At 47.9% G+C, this 23,762-nt stretch overlaps 2 protein-coding genes across 2 annotated transcripts; both read left to right on the top strand.

Annotated features, from left to right (window-relative positions):
- Nucleotides 1-232: 232 nt before the first annotated feature.
- On the top strand, nucleotides 233-6,331 carry LOC311171701 (glycine N-acyltransferase-like; the record flags this gene model as incomplete). The annotated part of the gene is made up of 5 exons (XM_084234744.1): nucleotides 233-310; nucleotides 2,238-2,345; nucleotides 4,371-4,497; nucleotides 5,243-5,414; nucleotides 5,809-6,331. 5 exons carry the CDS (start codon nucleotides 233-235, stop codon nucleotides 6,209-6,211), a joined length of 888 nt encoding a protein of 295 aa, XP_084090870.1. The 3' UTR covers nucleotides 6,212-6,331.
- An 11,388-nt stretch (nucleotides 6,332-17,719) lies between these two features.
- On the top strand, nucleotides 17,720-21,791 carry LOC311187288 (glycine N-acyltransferase-like; the record flags this gene model as incomplete). Its single annotated transcript, XM_084258607.1, has 5 exons — nucleotides 17,720-17,797; nucleotides 19,033-19,140; nucleotides 19,460-19,586; nucleotides 20,822-20,993; nucleotides 21,389-21,791. 5 exons carry the CDS (start codon nucleotides 17,720-17,722, stop codon nucleotides 21,789-21,791), a joined length of 888 nt encoding a protein of 295 aa, XP_084114733.1.
- Nucleotides 21,792-23,762: the final 1,971 nt, after the last annotated feature.

Consider the following 23,762-nt stretch of genomic DNA (forward strand, 5'->3'; position numbering starts at 1 on the left):
TTTAGGAAAGTGAGGTGAGGATCAGAATGTGCCTCCTCACCTGCCCCAGCACTCCCTGCCCGTCTTCTCCTTCCTCAGACTTGTTGAGTATTGAGGGAAGATGACACCGATGCAGACCCAGTAAAGAGGCTCTGCCATTAGCACAGAACTGTTCTCTCGGCCAGAGTCTCCTCCAGCGCCTCTATCCCCGCCTCTCTCTTGGTTGTCTCTCTAGGCTAAGGCGTCTTCCACGATGTTCCCATTGCAAGGTGCCCAGATGCTGCAGATGCTGGAGAAAGCCTTGAGCAAGAGCCTCCCTGAATCCTTGAAGGTGACAATGGAAAATTCTGTAGGCAGTGAGAGGAGAAATTCCTTCCAAAAGGAGGAAAAGAGATGAACATGAATTGAGCGCCCACATTGCACCAGGCCCTGTTGCGAGTTTCCTCTCATCTAGTTGGCATTATCTCCCTCCAAGATCTGCTCTTATGTGCATGTCACTGTGGCGAAAACAGACTCAGTGGGGAGTTCATGCTCTGGTGTGAGATGGGCTTGCTCGGGCCCAGAGCTGCCTTGTACTTTGTGCTCTGGACACCAAAGGTGCATGTGGTGAGGTGACCCCTGAGGGGGTGTCCTGTACTTCTAAATCATATTCAATGTTGTTTCCTCAATAAACTTTAAATGAGAGAAACAAAAGCATTCCCTTGCTCCTCTCCAAGAAATATCCCATCACAGCGCTTGAAATTTGCCCAGAGGTTTCCTCCCAAGCTGGCTGAGACTATATATCAATATTTCCTTTGTTCTCCCTTGAAAAACATTTGCCAGGTGAAAGGTTGCCCCCCCCCAGCATTTTCTTTGAATTCATTAGGTCAGTGATGGGCCAGTTCCTATTTTGACCTACAATTTCCTTTTGCTGTGACGTTATTGCAATTCAGACCGTCATGTGACTGACTCCCAGGAACTCCCTCCACTTAATTAAATTCATCAAAATCTCAGGACTAAGTAAAACATACACATAAAGGCCATGTAAAAATAACTTGAGGATAGCATGATTCTTGGTTGTTTTTCTTTAGCAATTGAAGAACTAGGACACACTCCAGTAGAGCCAATTCTCACTATGTCTGGGTGTTTATTGCTCTTTTTCAATTGCACACCCAAGGCACACATTTGCACCTAATCAAAATTAAGAATATGCGTATGCCAAGTCCTTTTAATGGAGGCATAACCTAGAAATCAACACTTAAAACTCTGTTGAGAAAAGTTCACCCATTCTTCAAGTGTTAGAAGTTAAATGCAATTCATTGCACTCGTCAACTCTAGTTGAGCCAGTCTCTAGCTGGATAACTCCTAGCTCAGTACGTTCTTAGTTTAGGAGAAAAATAAAGAGTTTTAATTAATTACACCATGAGAATACGAAGGAGTATCACTTCCCATATTTTTAGATTTTGCAGTGCATAATACCATAGTGTAAGTCACTTTTAAAGACCCCCCCCCCAGATCCAGGCTGTGGGGCCCCAAGTCTCTCCTCTTGAGCACTAAACTGTCACCTCCAAGTGTTGGCAGGAGATCTTGGAACCTTTCCACAGGGTGAGGTGGGCACATATATTGAAAAAGTTTTAGATGTGAGCATGAACTTTGAGCTAGCAATTACCATTCTGGAGTCTAAGAAAACATTAGGTGTCCATGCAAAGATTGTCATGTGAGCATGTTCTAGGAGCACAAATTTGTTAAAATGAAAAGTTGGAAACAGCTGATGTCTGTCCATGAGCAATGGATAAGCAAAATTATATATCGATACATCTGAATAATGGAATGCTGGTGAAGTATATACGGAAGTTGAATGTTTTGTGCTTATGAAAAAAAAATATGGCCATAGTATAGTCAGTGGGGGGAAATGGCATGTATGAGATCATGTTGTTTTTGTGAATTGTGTATCTCTATGCGTGTGATTAGAGGAAAGTGTGGGCAAAGGTAAGATTTAATCCCAAAATGAAGAGCGGTGTTCTTAACCTCATTAATTTATTTGTTTAGATATTTTACTATATGCATGTCTGTTCCATATTGGGTAGTGAGAAAAGCTATTATAATTTGAGGTTTAGAAATATAGTGCATGGGGGTTATTTAATGTAGATGTGCTATTTCTCATATTTCTTGCATACAGTTGTGTGAGCACAGACGTCAGCCTTGTCCTGATGGCACAGGGGTGCTCTGCTCACTGCTTCCCTAATCAGCTGACCCCTCCCTTTCCTGGGATGCTGCAGGTTTATGGGACTGTCTTCCACATGAGCCAGGGTAACCCGTTCAACCTCAAGGTCCTGGTGGACAAATGGCCTGACTTCGACACTGTGCTTGTCCGCCCCCAGGAGCAGGTAAAGGGTTACAGGGGTGATGAACACTTCTCTGATCCTCCTCGCTATGGGCCCCATGCACCTGGCATGTTAGCCCTGGGATCAGCAGTGAATTGCAAGATGGTGAGCAAGACCCTGTCTTAAAGGAGCTTGTGGGCAGGAGGAAAGCAGAGATAAGCAACTAAACCCCAGCGTGAAGTGTGCAAGATGGAAGATGTTCAACACGCAGAAAGATAAAGCCATCGCAGGTTAAATGGTAGAGATGGAGGTCACAGGATGAAGGGAAACACTTGCTGGCGAAGGCTGCTCTGAACCGGATTGGGTAGATAAATATTTTTTGTCAAGCTGAAAAGAGGACATTGTAATTAGAGAAAACAGCAAGGAAAGTTGCAAAGGTGTGAAAGGATGATGAGTTAGTATGATTGTAAAAACAAATATCTAATGCTACAATCTCTGTATGCATTATAGGGAAATATTTAAAAACTGGTGAAACTAAATGCAAAAACCTTAAGATAATTTTAAAACATCCAGTAAAATTGTAAACTTTTATAAGTACAAATATAAAAGCTTTGTTTTAAAATCTTAAAACTGGGGCCTCCCCGGTGGCGCAGCGGTTGAGTGCTGGGTTGCGAAGCTGCCAGTGGCCTCTGCGGCGCCGGTTCGATCCCCGGCTGCTCCCCGGCCACCGGAGGAGGGTCCCACATGGCGCGCAGACCTCTCCTGCCGCCCGCTGCTCCCCTCAGCAGTGTACTTCGGTCCTTCTGCCTGCTCTGCTCCCCGCTCTGGCTCTGGTGAATTCTCTCACCCTCCCGCGCTTCTGACTGTATCTAGTGCTTGCATAAATAAATAAATAAACAAACAAACAAACAAATAAATCTAAAAAAAATAAAATAAAATAAAAATAAACACAAAAATTGCCTCATTAAAAAAATAAATAAATAAATAAAATCTTAAGACTGAACTGAAATAAAGTTAGCAGAATTTAATATTTCATGGGATCTTGAGTAATAAAAATGTTATTAGTATCACAGCTGATGTGTAAGTGTATTTTTGTTCTATATTTCCTAAAGAATTAAAAAAAATTTCTGATTTTGCCCAATGTAGTAATATTTTTCCCTGTGTCACCTGCTTCCAAATAATCTCATCTGCTACATGGTACTTTGAGGGGTTCTCTCTAAATAGGTCAATTATTTGTTATCTGAAACTGAAAATTGTTTAGCTATATTCTTTTAAGAAAACATTGTTAATTGGTTTTCATTTTCTTTGGCTTCATTAGGTATTGCCAGAGTTTTTATTCCAAAGTTACCCATAACCAGGTTTAATACTATGATGTTCATGGCTGGTGTTTTCCAAATATGTCAAATATAACAAAATTTTTATTGTAATACAAGCATTTCCTTGTCAATGAATTTTCTATTCTTCTGTGAAAAATGATGTCAGTAGAGAAAAAAAGCTTTCTCAATATCTGTCAGAGCATATTTGAATTTCATACAATAGATGGGTAAAGAATAGGATTATTCTGCAATTTTTCTTCATAAGTCAAATACTTGACTCTCTCATTCTGATCCCATAATGTAAATGATTCAGAAGAAATTTAATTGACCCATGAAATTCTAATTTAAAAAATCATAGAGGGGCCTCCCCGGTGGCACAGCGGTTGAGCGCTGGGTTGCGAAGCTGCCCGCGGCCTCTGCGGCGCCGGTTCGATCCCCGGCTGCTCCCCGGCCACCAGAGGAGGGTCCCGCATGGCGCGCAGGCCTCTCCTGCTGCCCGCTGCTCCCCTCAGCAGTGTACTTCAGTCCTTCTGCCTGCTCTGCTCCCCGCTCTGGCTCTGGTGAATTCTCTCACCCTCCCGCGCTTCTGACTGTACCCAGTGCTTGTATAAACAAAACAAACAAACAAATAAATAAATAAATAAAAACATGCCTCTATAAAAAAAATAATAAAAAATAAATAAAAAATCATAGAATGATGAAATGAAGAAAAAAGTTTGGCAATCGTAATATATAAGCAATTTTCCTTATTCCACTTTTTCTGATGATACAGGAGATGATCGATGACCTTGATCACTACACCAACACTTATCAAGTCTTCTCCAAGGACATCAGGAAGGGCCAGGAAGTCCTGGCCTCACCGGAAGTCATCAACTGGAAACAACACCTGCAGATCCAAAGTAAGTACCAGACTAGGACGTGCGTGGGCCCTGCCCTGTCCTGAACAATGTCCCCATGACCATGTCTCCCTGGACAACCTCTACACCCTCAGCCTGCTGCAGCTTTTTTAACTCAGATGCAACTTACCTGAGAAGCAGACAGAAAACACCTCAAACTTGCACAGAACAGGCTCCATCAGGGAAGCCTCACAAGCTTCTCGATGACCGAGATGGAGGGCAGATTCTGTATCCCGTCCAGGACCACAGGATGATGGCACAGAGCTGAGTCCCGGGCCTGCCCTCCCTGGTGTGGGGCGACAGCTGCTGCTCAGGGCAGCCCTGTGCCTGTTGCTCCTGCCCATGGAGGAAAACAGAAGTGGCCGAGGCTAGGGCAGTGCAGGGCCCCCCTGGGGGAGGACACAGGGGATGGGGACACAGCGGGGCCCACCAGGCACAGCTCAGCAGACTGGGACATGGGACATGGTGAGTGGTGGGCAGTGCGGCTGCATCTGTTTATAACTGAGAGCCACAGGACCGTGTGCCAGAGCCGGAGCACACTGGCATGGCTGTGGTGAGTGAATTCCCGGGCACGGTGTCACTAGCCCACAACAGAGGGGGCACAGCCCCACGAGGCAGCCCTGTCACTCAGCAGCAGCGCTGAGCCCACAACTAAGGTTTCTGTCCACAAAACCAGATCACTGCCTTCCCCCCGCCACTGGCAGCTTCCTGGGGTGCACATGGCTCCTTCTCTGCTCCCACCCTCTAGGTTCACAGTCCAGCCTCAACGAGGTGATATTAAATCTTGCAGCCGCTAAATCCCTCCAAGTCAAGCATTCCCAGAACATCCTCTATATGTGGGCAGACACAGTAAGGAAGCTGGTTCCTTCCCTACTGGATGAGAAGAACTTGGCCCCCACGGGGGGCAAACCCAAACCCATGTGAGTGTGCACAGAAGCCCTCTGCTCGGCCACTCCCCCACGCCTGCGCTGCCTCCGCATCGCTCCCTGCCTCTCTCTGGCCTCCCCACAGCCTGTCAGGAAGGGGCCAGATTAATCTTTTGCCAATGAAATGGACCTGATTCATTCAGACCACAAGGCCCTGCCACCTGACCGGTCACTTCTGTCCCCGTGGAAACTCTCAGGCTCCTTCACCTCCGCCCTGTCCTGTGCTCCCCTCTCTCCACCACCCCCCCTTCTCCAGTCCCTCTCGCACAATCACCCCACCCCCTGGGATCCCCAGAGCTTTGCTTGCTCTGTCCCCTGAGACAACAGGGGGAAGGACAATGGACCCTTCATCCTCACGGCCTGTGCTTTTGTCTTGGGCTCTCCACAGCAATGAAGCCCTGTTCAGGCCCTCCTCCCTGGACGTGGCCCACGCTGCCCTGGTGAATGAGTTCTGGGGTTTTGGCGGCAATGAGAGGAGCCTGAGGTTCATCGAGCGCTGTATCCGCACCTTCCCCTCCTCCTGCCTCCTGGGGCCGGAGGGCACTCCCGTGGCCTGGGGCCTGATGGACCAGACAGGAGAGATGCGTGCGGGGGCCACTGTGCCCAAGTACCGTTCCCAGGGCCTCAACGGCCACGTCCTGTATACCCACTGCCTGGCTCTGAGCAAACTGGGCTTCCCTGTCTATTGTCATGTAGCCAAGAAGAACAAAATCATGCAGAAAATAAAGCTATCTTTCCATCATGTCCCCATGCCCTGTGACTGGAACCAGTGGCTCTGTGTCCCTCTGTGACAGCCCTGACCTGGCAGTGCCCATGGAGGTGTGAATGTGTGGACAGATACCTAATAAACTGTTGTCATGGTAAAGCAGTGGGTGCTGTTTCATCTTGGGGGGTTTGGGTGAGTGGTCACCAGGCTTCTAAGGTCCCTGAGGCTCAGCAGGTGAAGCAGCCCCAGCTGCTCCTGCAGGCCCCACACTCCCAGCTCTCTTGACATGCACAGGGGTCTGGGAGCTGAATTTTGTGTGGTCACAAAGGCTTTTAATTCTTCCCTTCCCCTTCTTTGCTAAAAGCATCTGGGCTCCCTTAACCCTCGTGACTCTCCTAGTGTCACCTTCAGGGAGACATCAGAGTCCAATGAGGACTCAGGGTTTGCCCAGAATCTGCCACATCTGCACACTGCACACAGAAGTGGCCAGACCCATAACCTGCAAGAGACCCAGGAAAAGCAAGGGGACCTTTGGGTTTCTGACATTTTAAGAAGTAGAAAAAAAATCCATTATTTGGTTTTTTGTTTGTTTGTTTGTTTTAAGATTTTATTTTTATTTGTTTATACAAGCACTGGGTATATTCAGAAGTGCGGGAGGGTGAGAGAATTCACCAGAGCCAGAGCAGGGAGCAGAGCAGGCAGAAGGACCGAAGTACACTGCTGAGGGGAGCAGCGGGCGGCAGGAGAGGTCTGCGCACCATGTGGGACCCTCCTCCGGTGGCTGGGGAGTAGCCGGGGATCGAACCAGTGCTGCAGAGGCTGCGGGCAGCTTCACAAACCAGCGCTCAACCACTGCGCCACCGGGGAGGCCCAAAAAATCCATTATTTGCAGGCACATGCCATCTTTGTCCTTGAATCTTTATTTCTCTTTGGTGCCTTTCATTCTGAAATGCAGGCTCGGGTACATGTTTGTTTTCTTAAGTCTGTGAACTATCTTTTGTTTTAATGAAATATATTTGTCACATAACATTGTATAAATGTAAAGTATACAGGGAGTGGGTTAGTTTTGTTTTCTCCCCCAAATTATGCTTATGGAGGTAAAGGAGGTTTTCATTTCATATCCACTCTGGGCATTACAGGTTCAAACATCTGCAAGTGTGCCCTTGCACTCCCTGCCCGCCGCCAGTGCCCCCCATCCACCAGGGTGCACTGGGCCCCTCCGCTCCCTTACTCCTACTCCACCAACCTCCCCCTCTTGTGGCCTCAATTTTGCAGTCAGATGGTTTGGTTTTGACTGACCCCTTGTTATTTCTCTGTATTGCATGTACAAGTGAGGACTCATCTGATGCCTCTGGATATTGCAATATATCGCCCTGGTAGCATGAGCTAACAGTTCTATCATGTCAATAATCATTTCTTTTTTGTGATGGGAATAATTAAAGTCTAGTCTCTTGGCAAGTTTGATGTTTATTGTACAATAACGCTTTATATAATCCCTATGCTGTGCATTAGGATCTCACTTTCTTAAGCTGGATGGAGGCTCTGATCAGATTATTTGGAGCCAGTACACACAATCAAAGAAATTCACATTTTAGTGACATTCTCAAAGGGGCCAGGGCAAATTATCTTGACACAAATGCACTAATCCCAATGTTGACTCAGCAGTGAGACCCATTTCACCCCAGTGCACAGCAAAAGTGCCCTGCCAGCCTGGCTTCTGCTGACTCTGTCCCCTGAGAACTGTCCTTGGGAAGGAGTTGGCCCATAAATCAATAACGAATACCAAGGAGCATAGGCCTTTACCAGAAGGGCTTGGCTGGCGGCTGCTGGATCTGCAGGTTTAAGGAACTACAACCAAAAGATCAACTCACTGCATTTAACCAACCCCCCCCCCCCACTTCTACTTCTGAGAAATTCCCACATTGCCAGAAGGACAGAAAGCAACTCCGCACACCCCAAGAATAAATATTTACAGCCTCAGAGAATAAACTGTCATAGCTACTATGTTCAGAAACAAGCTGGTGTGGAAATATCATCGTTATGGTTTACATCATTGTTTGTGTTTTGGGGATTACAGGAACCCCCACCCCCTGTGATATTGCCATAACGCTCCCACCACCAAAGCACCTTTGTCAGCTGCCTTAGTAAGTTTACGTTTTTCAAAAGGGAAGTAAGAAAATAAAAGTAGTAACATGCATTCCTAATAATTATACAAACAAAATTTAGCTGACATGCATTGGTTTGGAATTCATATTAGCAGTTGAAGAAAATGATAAATTTCAGCCAAAGATTAGTGAAAATAAAGACACATTTTAAAAATGTATGATCCGGGCCTCCCTGGTGGTGCAAGGGGTTAAGCACTGCACTATGAAGCAATCCGCAACCTCTGCAGCACGAGTTCGATCCCCGGCTGGGCAGGGAGCAACCCACATGGCGCAGCAGACCTCTCCTGTCTCACCCACTGCTCCCCTCAGCAGTGTATTTCAGCAGATCTGCCTGTTCTGTTTCCCACTCTGTCTCTGGTGAATCCTCTCAACCCCCACATCTCTGGCCTGTACCCCATCTCTTGTATGCATAAGTAAATAAATCTTTTTAAAAAATGTATAATCCCCTTAATTCAATTCACATATGCCCTTGGATCCGAGTTTAGAAGCACCTACTCTTATTTTTTTTTTAAGATTTTTTTATTTATGCATACAAGAGCTGGGGTACAAGTCAGAGATGTGGGGGGCGGGGTGAGAGGATTCACAAGGACAGAGAAGGGAACAGAACAGGCAGACTGATGAAGTACACTTCTGAGGGGGGCAGTGGGCATGGCAGGAGAGGTCTGCGTACCATGTGGGACCCTCGTTGGTGGCCGGGGATCGAACCAGTGCTGCAGAGGCTGCGGGCAGCTTCGCAGCCCAGCACTCAACCGCTGCACCACCAGGGGAGGCCTCAGAACCAGTTTAAAGAATTACAGGATTTAGACTCATCCAGCTTCCTGCCACCATCTTGGCTCCACATTCCCCTGACAAAATGCTCTTTGAAGCCCCAGAAATCCTTGCTGCTACAGAGCAAGTGTTACCCCAACTCAAGACTGAGACAGGATCTGGAACAGAACCCAATGGTAATGAATCAGTCAGAGCTCAAGGAACAAGCTCTCACACGGGCAGCCACATACTTAAGCCCTGTTGGGGCTACAACTGGTTCCAGGAAGGAGCAGAAGGCTATATCCAGACTGGACCTCTAACAGGTGCCAGGGGCAATTAGAGTCACTCTCTGGAAATGTGAGGACTTTCTCTGTCACCACCATGCCAGATGTCTACAAGGGCCCAGCCTGACCTGCATAGTTTTGGGGAAGCAAAGATGGAGGATTAATGTCAGTAAGCACAGCTGGTGGCTGGGGAGAAAGCCAAAGTTCAAGGTAAAGTGTTTCACATACTCAAGAAAACACACAGACTCAGCTGTACAAGAGGAGCATGCAGAGGTGTGGAGTAGATGGGACATCAATTTCATGTTTTTTTCTTGGTGGAGACAAAGAGATTCAACATTTGAAACCGTGAATAATTACTAAATTTTTTAAAGAAGTTCAAATTGTTGTGTAGAGAAAACAGAATGGAAAGACAGTACAGACTTTGTAAGTAAATGTCCTTGTGCTAGAAGACAGGCACAAATATTCTTGGGACGGAAACCAAGAGTGTAGCAACACCTGGGGACCAGCTGGGGAGATAATCCCGGCAGGTTCAGAGGCGAGTTCAAGAATCCAGGGTGGGGAAGACCCTTGAATTTTCTGACTGTGAGAATGAGCGTGAGGGCTGAGGAAGATAGAGGACTATGGGTCAGGTTTCTGGGGCCCAATTCTGTTGTTAGGCAGATTTGTGAGATAATAGATGCCACGTGGGGTTCGTAGAGGTCCACTCTGCTGACAGTAATCGAGATCATGTTGGTCTACCACCATCATGATTGGGTGGAGAAGGGGATCCCCCACTTAGGTGTTATTACCATAGCACTCCCACCACTAGAGCACCCATGGTCCACCACCACAGTCCTTGGTGCTTCTCCCCAACTCCCTCTGGATTCCTTGGTTCCAGAGTCAGCTCTAACTAGGGTTAGTTTTGAAGTTTGGCTTTATCTGAACTTTGCTTTCTCTAAATGTTATCTAGCACTGGCACCATCTGGTGTTTGTCTTTCTCCTTCTGACTTATTTCGCTCAGCATATTCCCTTGCTCCATCCATGTTGTCAAAAATGGGGTTGTCTTTTTAATGACTGAGTAATATTCCATCACATATGTAGACCACATCTTCTTGATCCACTCATCCGTTTTTGGACACTTAGATTGTTTCCATATCTTGGCTATTGTACATAGAGCTACAATGACCATGACTATGCATGTTTCCCTTCAAATGAGTGTTCTTTGTTCTTTGGGTATATACCTAGGAGTGGAAATCCTGGATCCTATACTATATCTGATTTTTAAAAATTTATTTTTATTTATTTATGTATACAAGAACTGGGGTACAGGCCAGAGGTGTGGGGTGAGAGGATTCACCAGAGACAGAGTGGGGAGCAGAGAAGGCAGACTGCTGAGGAGAGCAGCAGGTAAGACAGGAAAGGTCTGCTGTGCCAGGAAATGTCCCACTGGCCGGGGATCAAACTTATGCCACAGTGGCTGGTGATAGCGTGACAGTGCTGAGACCTACCCCTTGCACCACCAGGGAGGCCCCTGGTATGTCCAATTTCATGCTTTTGAGGAACCTCCATACTGCTCTCCAAAAGGGCTGGACCAGTCTACATTCCCAACAGTGTGTGAGGGTCCTTTTTCTCCACACCTTTGGCAGCACTTGTTTTCTGGCCTTTTTGAGAAGGGCTGTTCTCACAGGTGTGAGGTGTTACCTTATTGTGGTTTTGGTGTGCATTTCCCTATTGGCTGTTGTCAGTCTTCTTTGGAGAAGTGCCCTTTTTTTTTGCTCTTCTGCCAAGTTTGTGATCTGGCTATTTTTGTTGTTGTTGTGTGAGTTCTTGTAGATCTTTGTTGATATCATCCCCTAGTCAGATGTATGGTGTGCACGTTTTTTCTCCCATTCAATAGGGGTCTTTTGTGTTAGTGGCAGTTTCTTTCACCATGAAGAGCTTTTTGGACCAATGTCATTCCAATTGTTTTCCTTGCTGTTGGAGACCAAATCACAAAGATATCACTGGAGCTTACATCGCAATGTTTTGCCTATGTTTTCTTCTATGTATTTTATGGGTTTAGGTTCTTACATCCAAGCTTCTCACCCATTTTGATTTGATTTTTGGGTATAAAATGAGACAGTGATCTAGTTGCATTCCATTGTATGGGGCCGCTCAGTTTTCCCAACACCATTTACTGAACAGGCTTTCCTGGTTCTGGTGTGTGCTCTTGGCTCCGGTGTGGAAGATGAACTGAATGATGGGCCATTTCCGTGGGCTGAATGATTATAATGACTTCAACATGACTAGATTGAGAATTAATATTCGGGGATGGACAAGATCCCTAGGTGACAGAGAAAACCATGTGCAAATTTGATCTGTGCAGGCCATAGACTGGGAGACCGTGAGATTTTTTGACTTTCTCTCTAGATACCAGCTGCCCTGTGGCCCTCTGATTAGTGAGTCTCTCCTTCCCTCCACCGAAACAGCAATGAATCTGGTAAACACGGATAAGGGGGAGAAGAACAAGAACCTCCAATAATGTCAGACTCCCTTCCTTGGTTGTTGCACAGAGTAGAGTTGGGACTCAGATTAACTTTTCTATGAAAACTTTCTTTCTTTTCTGAGGATGGTACAGCAGTGTTAATGTGGGGATGTGGGCACTTAGTGGCAAAAAGACCGGGGTTTAAATTCTATCAAATTTAGTCACATGGAGCCTATGTTTCCGATTCTATAAAAGCCTCCTTAAGCAAGAGGCTCCTGCAGCTTCCGTCCCTCCACCCACCTTGGAAGAAAAGGCATCGATTCTGCAGATCACACCTGCCTCATAGTCGTCCTGTCCCCGGCTCCTCGGGCAGGGACTTGAGGGTGGACTGGGAGGGAGAGGGGGGTGTCCACACCATGTGACCCCACATCAGTATCTGCTGTGTTGGTTCCACAGTTTGGGTTTGCAGAGTCATGTGGCACATCTGGGGGCAAAGAGCAGCCTGGGGATTGGAAAGGGATGCTCAGTGGCTCCACGCCAGCCTCCAACCTTGCACAGCCAGTTTTCTTCACAGGAGACACAAGGAAAGGGCTGGATTTCACTAAAGCCAACACCTAGAATTGTTGCCAGCTCAGTGCACGGCCCACATGAGGAGCCTCACTCCCTATCTTGGGAGAGACAGAGCAGAAGGTGCCCTGTCAAGACCTGCAAAGCCGACCCAGCTGGAGGACGGTGTCCTCCGTACCTCTTCACCTGTTCTAAGGACAGCTGCAAACATTGCTCCGGACGCAGCTTTACTGGTGAGGGCCGGTGTCAAGAAAAGGTAATCACTGCTTTGTGACTTCCTCGCCACTCAAAGGAGACAGGATGCTCATGGGTGTCGTGCTCAGAATGCAGGGCCGCTGCAGCCCTGGGAAGGCTCAGGCTGGACGGGGGCGGCCTGTCCGGGAACCCGGGCTGTGCTGTTGCCCTGGGGAAGTTGGCCTGCATGGACGATGCGTGCAGGGAGACAGCTGGGTGCTGGTGGGCAGTGGGTGAGGCCGCGTCATGGGTGGGACAAACATGGCTGTGTCAGTCCTTCCCCGGTGTTCAAAGGGAGGCATCGCCTCTGCACAGCTGACAAGACGGTCATTGAACTTCAAGGCAGAGAAGTTAGAGGATGAAAAAGGATGATACCACAGGCCAGGTTAATGTTGGTTGAAGGCACACGGTGACCACACTGACGAGTCCCCTACGCATCACCACCACAGCCTGTCTGCGTGTTCCCCTCCATGCCGCGTTAGTGTCTGTGGTGATGCGGTGGGTGTCCTGCCCTTTCTGACTTGGTGCAGCCACTTTTCCAGGCTCCTGCTGCAGAGCATGATGGAGCCCCTGGCGCTGCCCCCTGCACCGTCCCTCTTTCCTGTCACTGTCCCCTCTGCGGGACACGGGGGTTCTGGTCACTGTTTATGTCAGGGTGGCTTTTCCCAACTCTGTTCAGAGCTTTTCTCTTCTTGTGAAATGTTCTTGTGAAATGTTTCTTTTGACTGAATTTCAGCTTCTGGAATGACTGGGTCAAAGGTCCTGAGGTCCACTCACAAGTGCCCAATGCCCAGTTCTGCTGGTTTCCCCAGACCTGGTGTTGGTGGCTTTCTGTCCCCCTTCTTCCTGGGCTCTGGGTTAGCACTTGACTCCAGTGTGTACCATGGAGGGTGGTCCCAGATGATGCGCTTTTCCAGAAATATACAGAGTAATGCCCCACAGAAATTCACGCCCCCTGATTTTGACCAAACTCTTCATTGCTTCTTTTATTCATGGAGCTTCCTTGTGTGTTGCCACTGGATAAAACCCGTTTAGTGTTTATACTCTTAGCACATGTAAAACAAGCCTTCCCTAGCCTGACCTGGGCTTGTCTTCAGACACGACTTTGTGGAAAGAATGGAAAGCCTTTCCCACATGCAGCACATCATGGCCACAGTCCATGTGTGTTGCCTGGCTGGCTGATTGAGTGAATGAGCCTGTGCCTTTGGAAGGGGAGTGAAGACACAGCCAGGTTAATAAAAGCACTTCTGGTGCTTAAATATTGGCCACTCATTTACTGAAGGCATGTTCTGCGCTGCATCCTGAGCTAAGCACAGTGTGCAGGACAATAAATAAGATGAGCTTCCTGCTCCAGAGGAATTCACTGCCTAGAAAAGAAAAAGTCTAGCAAAATGAGTTCTACCATTGAGAGATGCCTGAGACTTATGAGAGTGCAGAAAAGGGAGACCCTTGATCTGCCTGCAGGAGCAGTGGTACCCAGCCAGGAATAGATGCAGAAAGGCCAGTGGTCCAGCAGAGGCGTTGGAGAAATGCCCTGTGGTCTGATGTGTGGGTGCATCCACAGGAGAGTCCAGGAAGGTGGCCAGGGCCCGAGGGTTCTATGGTTCCCTCTGTATTTCCTGGTGATTCCTAAAAGTCAGCCACCCCTCCTTCAGGTCAGGGGCCACCCCTCCTTCATGTTCTGGCTCTTGTCATTGTGCAGGGGAGGCAGGGAGATGAGTCTCATGGTATTTATTTCAGCCATTGACAAAGAGGGAGGGAAGTGAAGAGACACGGACGTTAAATCAAGTGTATTCAGCTGTCCTCACATTGCCCACATATCCAAAATATTTGAGACCTAGATATGTTTTCCCATGAAAAAAAAAAAAAAAACTAAAACTGATTCCATTACTGCAAGTCCAAACCTTCAGAACCATCTGGAAGAACCAGTGGAGAAGGTCATGATCTCTGGAAGGCAGTGTCAGAGAAAAGTTCACTAGCTCCGCCCTGGAGTTAAACACTTTGGTTTTCCAGTCACTTGCACTTAAGACCGCACAGAACAACTAGCAGCATCAGCACCATTGCCCCTTGTAAGGAGACAGACAGCACCACACAGGAAACGGGTGATTCTCGGTGAGAGTACATCAGGTGCCTTAGGTGTTTGGAGAAGCGTTCAAGAAAACATGTTTTTGCTCTGGCTTAGACACTGCCAGAAGACATTACCATCCGATTTAATGCCTTTATCCATTACAGGTGGTAAGGAACAGGGGTAAAGAAGCAGCCCACACGTTCACAGGGGAGAGGAGTATTTGGTCTTCTTGCAGGTAAGACCACCCTCTTGCTTTGCTCATGCCCAAGCATGCTTGTGGGCTGGATTCCCTCCTGGTCCTGGGGTGACCTTGCCTGATGTTGCTGTTCTACAAAAGTGTTCAGTTCTAGGACTGCTTTTGGCCCCTTGAATTCAATAATTCCACACAGTAGGGTGGAGAGTTCTATCAGATGAAGGCTCTGGGAGCAAAAAGTAGCAGAGGGGCAAGGAAGTCCAGAGAGCAAGGACTCTGCTCGAACATTCACACTGGGAACTGACAACCACTTGAGTCTCTCAAGAAGCACATTGCCTGCTTAAAAACAAAAATCAGCACCATTTGCTGAAGTGACTATCCCATCCCCCACAGAGTTATCTAAGTATGTTTGTAGAGAATCAACTGACCACAAATATAATTTGTTTCAGGGCTCTGGTATTTTGTTTTTTTTTTTTTCATGGATTTGTTTATCCTGTGTCACAATTACTGTGGCTTTCTAGTAAACCTGGAAATCATGTCCATTTTAGAATCAGTTATCACTTTCTACATTTATAACTCAGGGTGTTTTATGACTAATTAGAATTTGTGTATAATCTGGGGGAGAGGATGGTGACGTGTTAACGATAATGAGTTTCTGATCATTTTTTCCATCTGTGTGTCATTGTGGAGAGGTTCAAGGGCTGTGTCTTCAACCTCACTGATCTTTTCTACTGTAGTGTGTAATCTGTGGATCACACTCACGGCATTTCTCATTTCACACGTTGTGTTTTTTCATCTCTATAAGCTCCACCTGGGTCTTGTTTATATCTCCACTTTCCCCTCCTCATTATTCTTTAACATGAGAAGCAATATTATAGCAATTTAATGTCTGGCTTGGTCTTCCAACATCTCTTCATTTACCTGTTTTTATTTTTATTTCTTTGTATAATGTGCGATCTTATAGGTAGAGGTTATTTCAAGGAGGTGGGAGAAAGGGTCTGTTGTAATAGCGGAAGATTTGCCACAATAAGACATTTTGATCAGATCTGCAAGCGTCTCCACTGGGTCTGTTTTTATTGATTTGTATATTCTTAGGGTATGGATGCTGTTTTCCTCTGCTTTGCATGTCTTATTTTTTATTGGCTGCTAGACAATGACAATTATATACTGTTAGCTGATACATCTTGTGCAGCTATTTATAGTGTCGTATTTCCCTCAAGTGCACAATTAAGTTATTGCAATTAGTCAGACCACTTCAAAACTTCTAAGCATTGTTAAGATGGATGTAGAACTGACAAATCTGAACTTAACTCTCCTGCTAAGCCTTAGCATCTTCCCCAGTGCCCTTATGTCATCTTTTCTACTGTACCTTGTGGGAACACAAGCTATTTCCATTCTCCTGTGAGATGTAGGAATATTCCCACCTATTCTATTGTTCTTACCTTAGGCTAAAGCACTATGGCAGTTTGCTCTGGTGGATGGGCAGATCAGCAGTAAGACATGCTCTTCCTCAGATAGCCTCAGATTTCTCTCTCCCTCTCCTTTCTACCCTCGCTTAGCCTCTACTAAACCCATATCTGTGTGCTCAAGCCAAGGAGAACCCTGCTCTCTGTCTAGGTTCCATTGCTGAGTTAAGCCTGCAAAGTGCCTTTAAACAATTAGCCCCCACGTGGATACAGTTCTCCTTTTTTAATTTTCTTTTTCTGAAGGACCACAGTGCTGTGCTGCTTGATGACTGCCTAGGAACACTGCTGCTTCACCAATTGTTTAGTCTTGTCTTTTTTCAGGTGGAAAGTAACTCCAGACCCTGTTGTCAGTCCTATCCCTGCCGTTTGAACATTATGAAGTTATTCATTACTGATGGGGCCTGGAATGTTCCATATGGCTGGTTTGAACAACTCAGTACCTTTGCTTAGAAGGACTTTGTCCTCCCCAAAGATCATTGAGCAAAGCAGAACACTTGACACAGCTTCTTTTCTTTGCTTTTGATGTATGTAGGATTTTAAGCAATGTTTTACTAACCCCAACTGGATGCAGTGAGTCAAATATGTAAAAATGCTAATTTACACTGCCTGGTAGTTTGTACAGTATGAATTACAGACCCCAAAGAGAGGCTAAGAGACGGAGTAAGACACAAAAATAAAGTGAGTTTCACACTGGATGGACACCAGTGCCAGCAATATGATTTAGCAGTTTGAAGGGGGGAAAAGGTTGTTTACATTTTAGATCATTTCTAAATACCCAACATCAAAACAATTGTATCAAAATATCACTCAATAGGTAGCACTTTAACTCAGATGGGGAGGAGAGGAAAGGGCAGAAGAGGAGCAGATGAGCATGGATGGAAAGGAAGAAGACAGGAGAGGGGTGATATTCATTGCTTACTCTATGACAGAGACTCTTCTATACAATGAGGTGTGCATTTCATATATCAATATTAAGTCATTTAATCCAGAATTTCTGTGACTTTGGTAGTGCTATGATCCCAGCCACCTTGAAGAAGGAAGGCACAGAGAGGTTAAGTTCCTTTCCTAAGTTTACCCAGCTTCTTATTAACAGAGAATGGAGAATCACTGAAAATTTCAAAAGATGGTAGTATACCTATTTTAAAGTATGCTAGCTAATCTAAAGCAACGCTGGTGCTGGAACTCCCTGAGCTTCTAAGAAAGGAAAGTGACGATTCAGAATGTGCCTCTCCACCAGACCCAGCACTCCTTGCCCGTCTCCTCCTTCCTTGGACTTGCTGAGGACTTGAGGGAAGGTGACACTGATGCAGACCCAGTGAAGAGGCTCTGCCATTAGCACAGAATTTTCTCTCATCCCGAGTCTCCTCCAGCACCTCCATCCCCACCTCTCTCTTTGTTGTCTCTCTAGGCTAAGGCATCTTCCACGATGTTCCCATTGCAAGGTGCCCAGATGCTGCAGATGCTGGAGAAAGCCTTGAGCAAGAGCCTCCCTGAATCCTTGAAGGTGACAATGGATAAATCTGTAGGCAGTGAGAGGAGAAATTCCTTCCATGAGGAGGAAAAGAGATGAACACGCACTGAGCACCCACATTGCACCAGGCTCTGTTGAGAGTTTCCTCTCATCTAGTTTGCTTATTGCCCTCCAAGATCTGCTCTCAAGTGCCCATCTGTGGAGGAGACGGAGGCTCAGTGCGGGGTCTGGCCACGGTGGCTCAGTGAGCTACGTGCTCTGGGGAGCGCAGGGGCTTGCCAGGGCCCAGAGCGGCCTTGTGCTCTGCTCTGGGGCTCCAAAGGTGTGTGTGGTGAGGTGACCCCAGAGGGGGTGTCCTGTATCTCTAAGTGATATTCAATGTTGTAAGCCAGATATCTCAATAAACTTTAAATGAGAGAAGCAAAAGCATCCCCATGATTGTCTCCAAGAAATATCCCATCACAGCGCTTGAAATTTGCCCAGAGCTTTCCTCCCGAGCTGGCTGAGACAATATATCGACATTTAATTTGTTTTCTCTAGAAGAACATTTGCCAGGTGAGAGGTTAGCCCCCCAGTATCTTCTTTGAAGATCATTAGATTAATGATGGGTCGATTCCTATTGACTTACAATTTCCTCTTGGTGTGAAGTTATTGTATCTCACACTGTCTTGTGACTGACTCCCAGTACCTCCCTCCACTTAATTAAATTCACCAAAATCTCAGGATTAAATAAAACCTATCCATAGAGGCCATGTGAAAGCAACATAAGAATAGCACCATTCTTGGTTGTGTTTTTCTTCAGCAATTTAAGAACTAGGACACACGCTAGTGGAACCTAAATACAACTTAAAATGTGTGGTATGAGATATATGTATATTCCCTTTTTCCAGCTACACATTAAAGATATATATTTACCTCAACTGATCTAGATTATGTGTATACCAGCTCTTTTATACACATATCATCTAGGACTAAATTCTAGCTTGAGCCCCATTGAGAAAATTTCATCCACTCTTAAGTGTTAGATAATAACCACAGTCCGAGCCATGTTTTCGCTTTAGTGTAGTCAGCAGTTCTAGCTACTTGGCTCACCATGTTCTGAGTTCAGTAGAATAAAAGTGAAAGTTTTAATAAATGAAATGTGCTATTTCACCCATTTCTCTTATGCAGTTGTGTGAGTGCATAGATGTCAGCCTTGTCCTGATGGTGCAGGGGTGCTCTGCCCTCCCTACCTAACCTCTGATCCCCTCTCTTCCTGGATGCTGCAGGTTTATGGGACTGTCTTCCACATGAACCAGGGAAACCCGTTCAACCTCAAGGTCCTGGTGGACAAGTGGCCTAACTTCAGCACCGTGGTTGTCCGTCCCCAGGAGCAGGTAAGGGGTCATTGGAGGGATGAACAGATTCTCTGATCCACCTTGCGATCCCCCCAAAAAAAGTTGTGACCTTGATTTGAAACTTTAATTAAATAATTGGATGAAGAGAGTTTTCTGTGGCAGTTTTCCATCAGAAATGGAATACTTGAAACTTTTACCTTGAAATCATGATTTAGATGATTCAGAAATAATTATTATACACCAATAAAAATATCAATATAATGGAGTGTTGTTTCATGACAGTATAATGGAATTTAGAAAAAAATTATTATTATTGTGACATATGCAGGATTTCCCCCCCTTTCCCTGATTCCGACAGGAGATGACCGATGACCTTGATCACTACACCAACACTTACCAAGTCTTCTCCAAGGACATCAGGAAGGGCCAGGAATTCCTGGCCTCACCGGAAGTCATCAACTGGAAACAACACCTGCAGATCCAAAGTAAGTACCAGACTAGGACGTGCGTGGGCCCTGCCCTGTCCTGAACAATGTCCCCATGACCATGTCTCCCTGGACAACCTCTACACCCTCAGCCTGCTGGCAGGTTTTGACTCAAGTGCAACTTACCTGAGAAGCAGACAGAAAACACCTCAAACTTGCACAGAACAGGCTCCATCAGGGAAGCCTCACAAGCTTCTCGATGACCAAGATGGAGGGCAGATTCCACATCCTGTCCAGGATCACAGGGTGATGACACAGAGCAGAGTCCCAGGCCTGCCTTCCCTGAAGTGGGGCAACAGCTGCTGCGCAGAGCAGCCCTGGCCTGGGCTCAGTGCTGGGCCACCAGCCAGCCCCAGAGTCAAACCTGGGGTCATGGGGCCTGTCACTTGCAAGTGGCTGACCCTCTGACACATGATGCTCACCTGTGAGGAGGAGGGTCACGGCCAGGGGCTGGAGCAGCCTGAGTGGAAGCCTGAGCAACACAGTGCAATGCAGCCCCCAGGCAGGTCTGTCACACTCCCTGCACAGCACCTCGGGGAGCTGGTGTGCCACTGGCTAGCTTCCCAGGCAGCTATCCTGTGGATCTTGGTAGCGGGTCAGACAGCCACAGTCAAGGGGTAGGTGCCCCAGGTGCTGACTGCTCCCACCTGGGGCACCACAGGTGTGGATGCAGGGGCAGCTTCAGTGTCAGCCCAGGCTGGGGACAGTGAGACGCAGCGGGTGTCCTCAGGGCTGGCGTCCGCCTTCTCACCAGCTTGGTCTGTAGACAGCACCGAGTGCGTGAGCAGGCGACCCCACAGGCTGACCCATGGGGCTGTCCCAGTGCCCAGTGCTCTTGTCCATGGAGAAGAGCAGGAGTGGCCATGGCCAGGGCAGTGCAGGACCCCCTGTGGGGGACACAAGGGATGGGGGCACATCGGGGCCCTCAGGGCAGAGCTCAGCAGCCTGGGACATGGTGAGTGCTGGGCAGTGTGGCTGCATCTGTTTATAACTCTGAGAGCCACAGGACTGTGTGCCAGAGTCAGCTCCCACTGGCATGGCTGAGGTGAGTGAATTCCTGGGCACGATGTTACTTGCCCAGAACAGATGGGGCACAGCCCCACAAGGTGGCCCTGTCACTCAGCAGCAGCACCGAGCCCACAACTAAGGTTTCTGTCCACAAAGTCAGATGTCCTTGACCATTGGGCAGCATCCCTGGGGGTGCACATGGCTCCTTCTCTGCTCCCACCCTCTAGGTTCACAGTCCAGCCTGAACCAGGTGATCCAAAGTCTTGCAGCTGCTAAATCCATGCAAGTCAAGCATTCCCAGAACATCCTTTATATGTGGGTAGAGACAGTAAAGAAGCTGGTTCCTTCCCTGCTGGATGAGAAGAACTTGGCCCCCACGGGGGGCAAACCCAAACCCATGTGAGTGTGCACAGAAGCCCTCTGCTCGGTCACTCCCCCATGCCTGCGCTGCCTCCGCATCTCTCCCTGCCTCTCTCTGGCCTCCCCACAGCCTGTCAGGAAGGGGCCAGATTAATCTTTTGCCAATGAAATGGACCTGATTCATTCAGACCACACGGCCCTGCCGCCTGACCAGTCACCTCTGTCCCCGTGGAAACTCTCAGGCTCCTTCACCTCCGCCCTGTCCTGTGCTCCCCTCTCTCCACCACCCCCCCTTCTCCAGTCCCTCTCGGCACAACCCCCCGACCCCCTGGGATCCCCAGAGGTTTGCTTGCTCTGTCCCCTGAGACAACAGGGGGAAGGACAATGGACCCTTCATCCTCACGGCCTGTGCTTTTGTCTTGGGCCCTCCACAGCAACAAAGCCCTGTTCAGGCCCTCCTCCCTGGACGTGGCCCACGCTGCCCTGGTGAATGAGTTCTGGCTTTTTGGCGGCAACGAGAGGAGCCTGAGGTTCGTCGAGCGCTGTATCCGCACCTTCCCCTCCTTCTGCCTCCTGGGGCCGGAGGGGACTCCCGTGGCCTGGGACCTGATGGACCAAACAGGAGAGCTGCGCATGGCAGCCACCATCCCCAAGTACCGCGACCAGGGCCTCATCTCTTACATCATCCATTACCAGGAGCAGGCTCTGAGCAAACTGGGCTTCCCCGTTTATTCTCACGTAGACAGGAGGAACAAATACATGCAGAAAATGTCTTATGCATTGCATTATCTCACCATGCCCTGTGACTGGAACCAGTGGCACTGCATCCCTCAGTGACAGCTCTGACCTGGCAGTGCCAGGTGGCTGCATGTGTGTCTGGAGGTGTGAATGGATGAGTAGAGAGTCAAAATAAACTGTCATCATGGTAAAGCAGTGGGTACTGTTTCATCCTGGGTTGGCGAGGTGAGTGGTCATCAGGCCACCAGAGTCCCTGAGGCTCAGCAGGTGAAGCAGCCCCAGATGCTCCTGCAGGGCCCCACATATTTAGGACCCCAACTTCCAGGATCTCTGGGACATTCTTCGTCAGTGCCATGTTACCCAAATTGTTCTGAAACAGGGCCTAAAGGAACAGGAGGCCAGATGGAAGGCTGGAACGGCCACCTCCCTGCCCGGGTTCTGAGAAACGAGAGCCACCAAGAAGCCCCAAAAGGCCAAAAGTTCCAAAATCAGCACCCACACAATAGGGGCCTATGGGCTAGAGCTTAGCAAAGGACAGTGTCTGAAAGGTGAACAGGTTGCTGTTGTGGGGTCTCACCCGCGCACACCAGGGCAAGAGACAGGCTCCAGGAGCAACAACCATGGGGCTTGTTTTACAAAAAGGGAAACCAATATCTTACTGTTGCCACAAGTGGCGATTACCTCACCCAGATAACGTCAGCAATGGTTGCCACCAGTCACCGGGAGCTGGACAGCTGCACATAGTGATGGTCACTACTGGTCCCTCAGAGGCAGTGGCAGAGACACCCCGTGTTAACAACTCTTTGTAGTTGTTGGGCTACACGAACAGCAAATAGCTCTCAGAGACAACCAGGCCCAGGACCTTTGGTGCTCCCTTCAGGCCATGTCACGACAGGTCAGGAGGCCCAGTCTTTTCTCCCCTCTTTAGAGGTTGGTTGCTGGATGCTTCTATCCTTCTTTCTTCCAATGCCAGGAATGGGGTCTTCCTCTTCTTTCTTCTTCTTTCAGTGGCTGGAACATTTTTCCCTCTTTCTTCAGAGGCTGAAACCTTCTGTCCTGTTTGGGGACTGGATCGTCTCTCCCGTTCAGGGGCTGGTGTGGTCTCTCTCTCAGCGCCCTCCAAACCTGGCTTATATAACTCTTATATATAACCCTGGCTTATATGCTATTCAGAGTGCCCCACCCACAATTCTGATTGGACCATTTTTCAATCCTCTGGCTGATTAGACCATTTAGCACCAATCAGCTCATAGCTCACTCCTCATTGGTCCAGTCCACCATCCAGGAAAGACACTGTTACATAAAAGGTCTCTGAGGAGCAACTGCCACAACTGACTTGTGGAGCAGCAGGTGCCAGGACGCCACCGCTCCTGCCGGCCCCTTCGCTGTGGTGGCTGGGTTCCATAACAGTTCTAGAGACTCTTCGTGCCTAGGAGTGGAACCATGCCAATTTTTCCAGCAGGGGTAACATTTCAGGACATTGTGACTTGTTCCTGCCTTGTTCTATATCTTTCTAGCAATGGGACCTCAGTCAGTCTGGAGACTGTCCTTCTTCTGACAGTTGCCTTGTCATTGCATCAATCCAGAAATGTTCATGAGCTATTAGGTTAAACACAACTAAGTGACAGGTCAGGGAGAGAGAGGAGAGAGGGCCCCTTGAGGGCACAGATGCACAGGGGCGTTCAGAGACCAGCATGTGAAGACAGGGCCGGGGCTGCCAAGGGCTGCCAGCCAACACTGGGCTGGATAGAGGTGGGAGGGTCCTTCCTACAGATTTCAGAAGGAGTGTGGCCCTGCCCCACCTTGATTTTGGCCGTTCAGACTCCAGAACTGGGAGATGAGATATTTCTGTGGTTTAAGCCAACCCAGCTGTGGTCCTCTGTGACAGCAGCCCTCACATAAGAATAAACCAATATAGGGCGTCCATGCCTGGGAACCAGCTAGATTTAGAAGTTCAGCTCTCACTGTTTCCAGCTCCAGTTCAAGTGCAGGTGCTTCTGAGTCCTTGTTTCGTGCACTGGGGGCAGCTAAGTGGAGGGATTAGTGGGCTGGTTCTGTGGCCCAGCAGCC

Source organism: Talpa europaea (assembly GCF_964194135.1).
Source record: "Talpa europaea genome assembly, chromosome: 1".
Taxonomy (NCBI): Eukaryota; Metazoa; Chordata; class Mammalia; order Eulipotyphla; family Talpidae; genus Talpa; species Talpa europaea.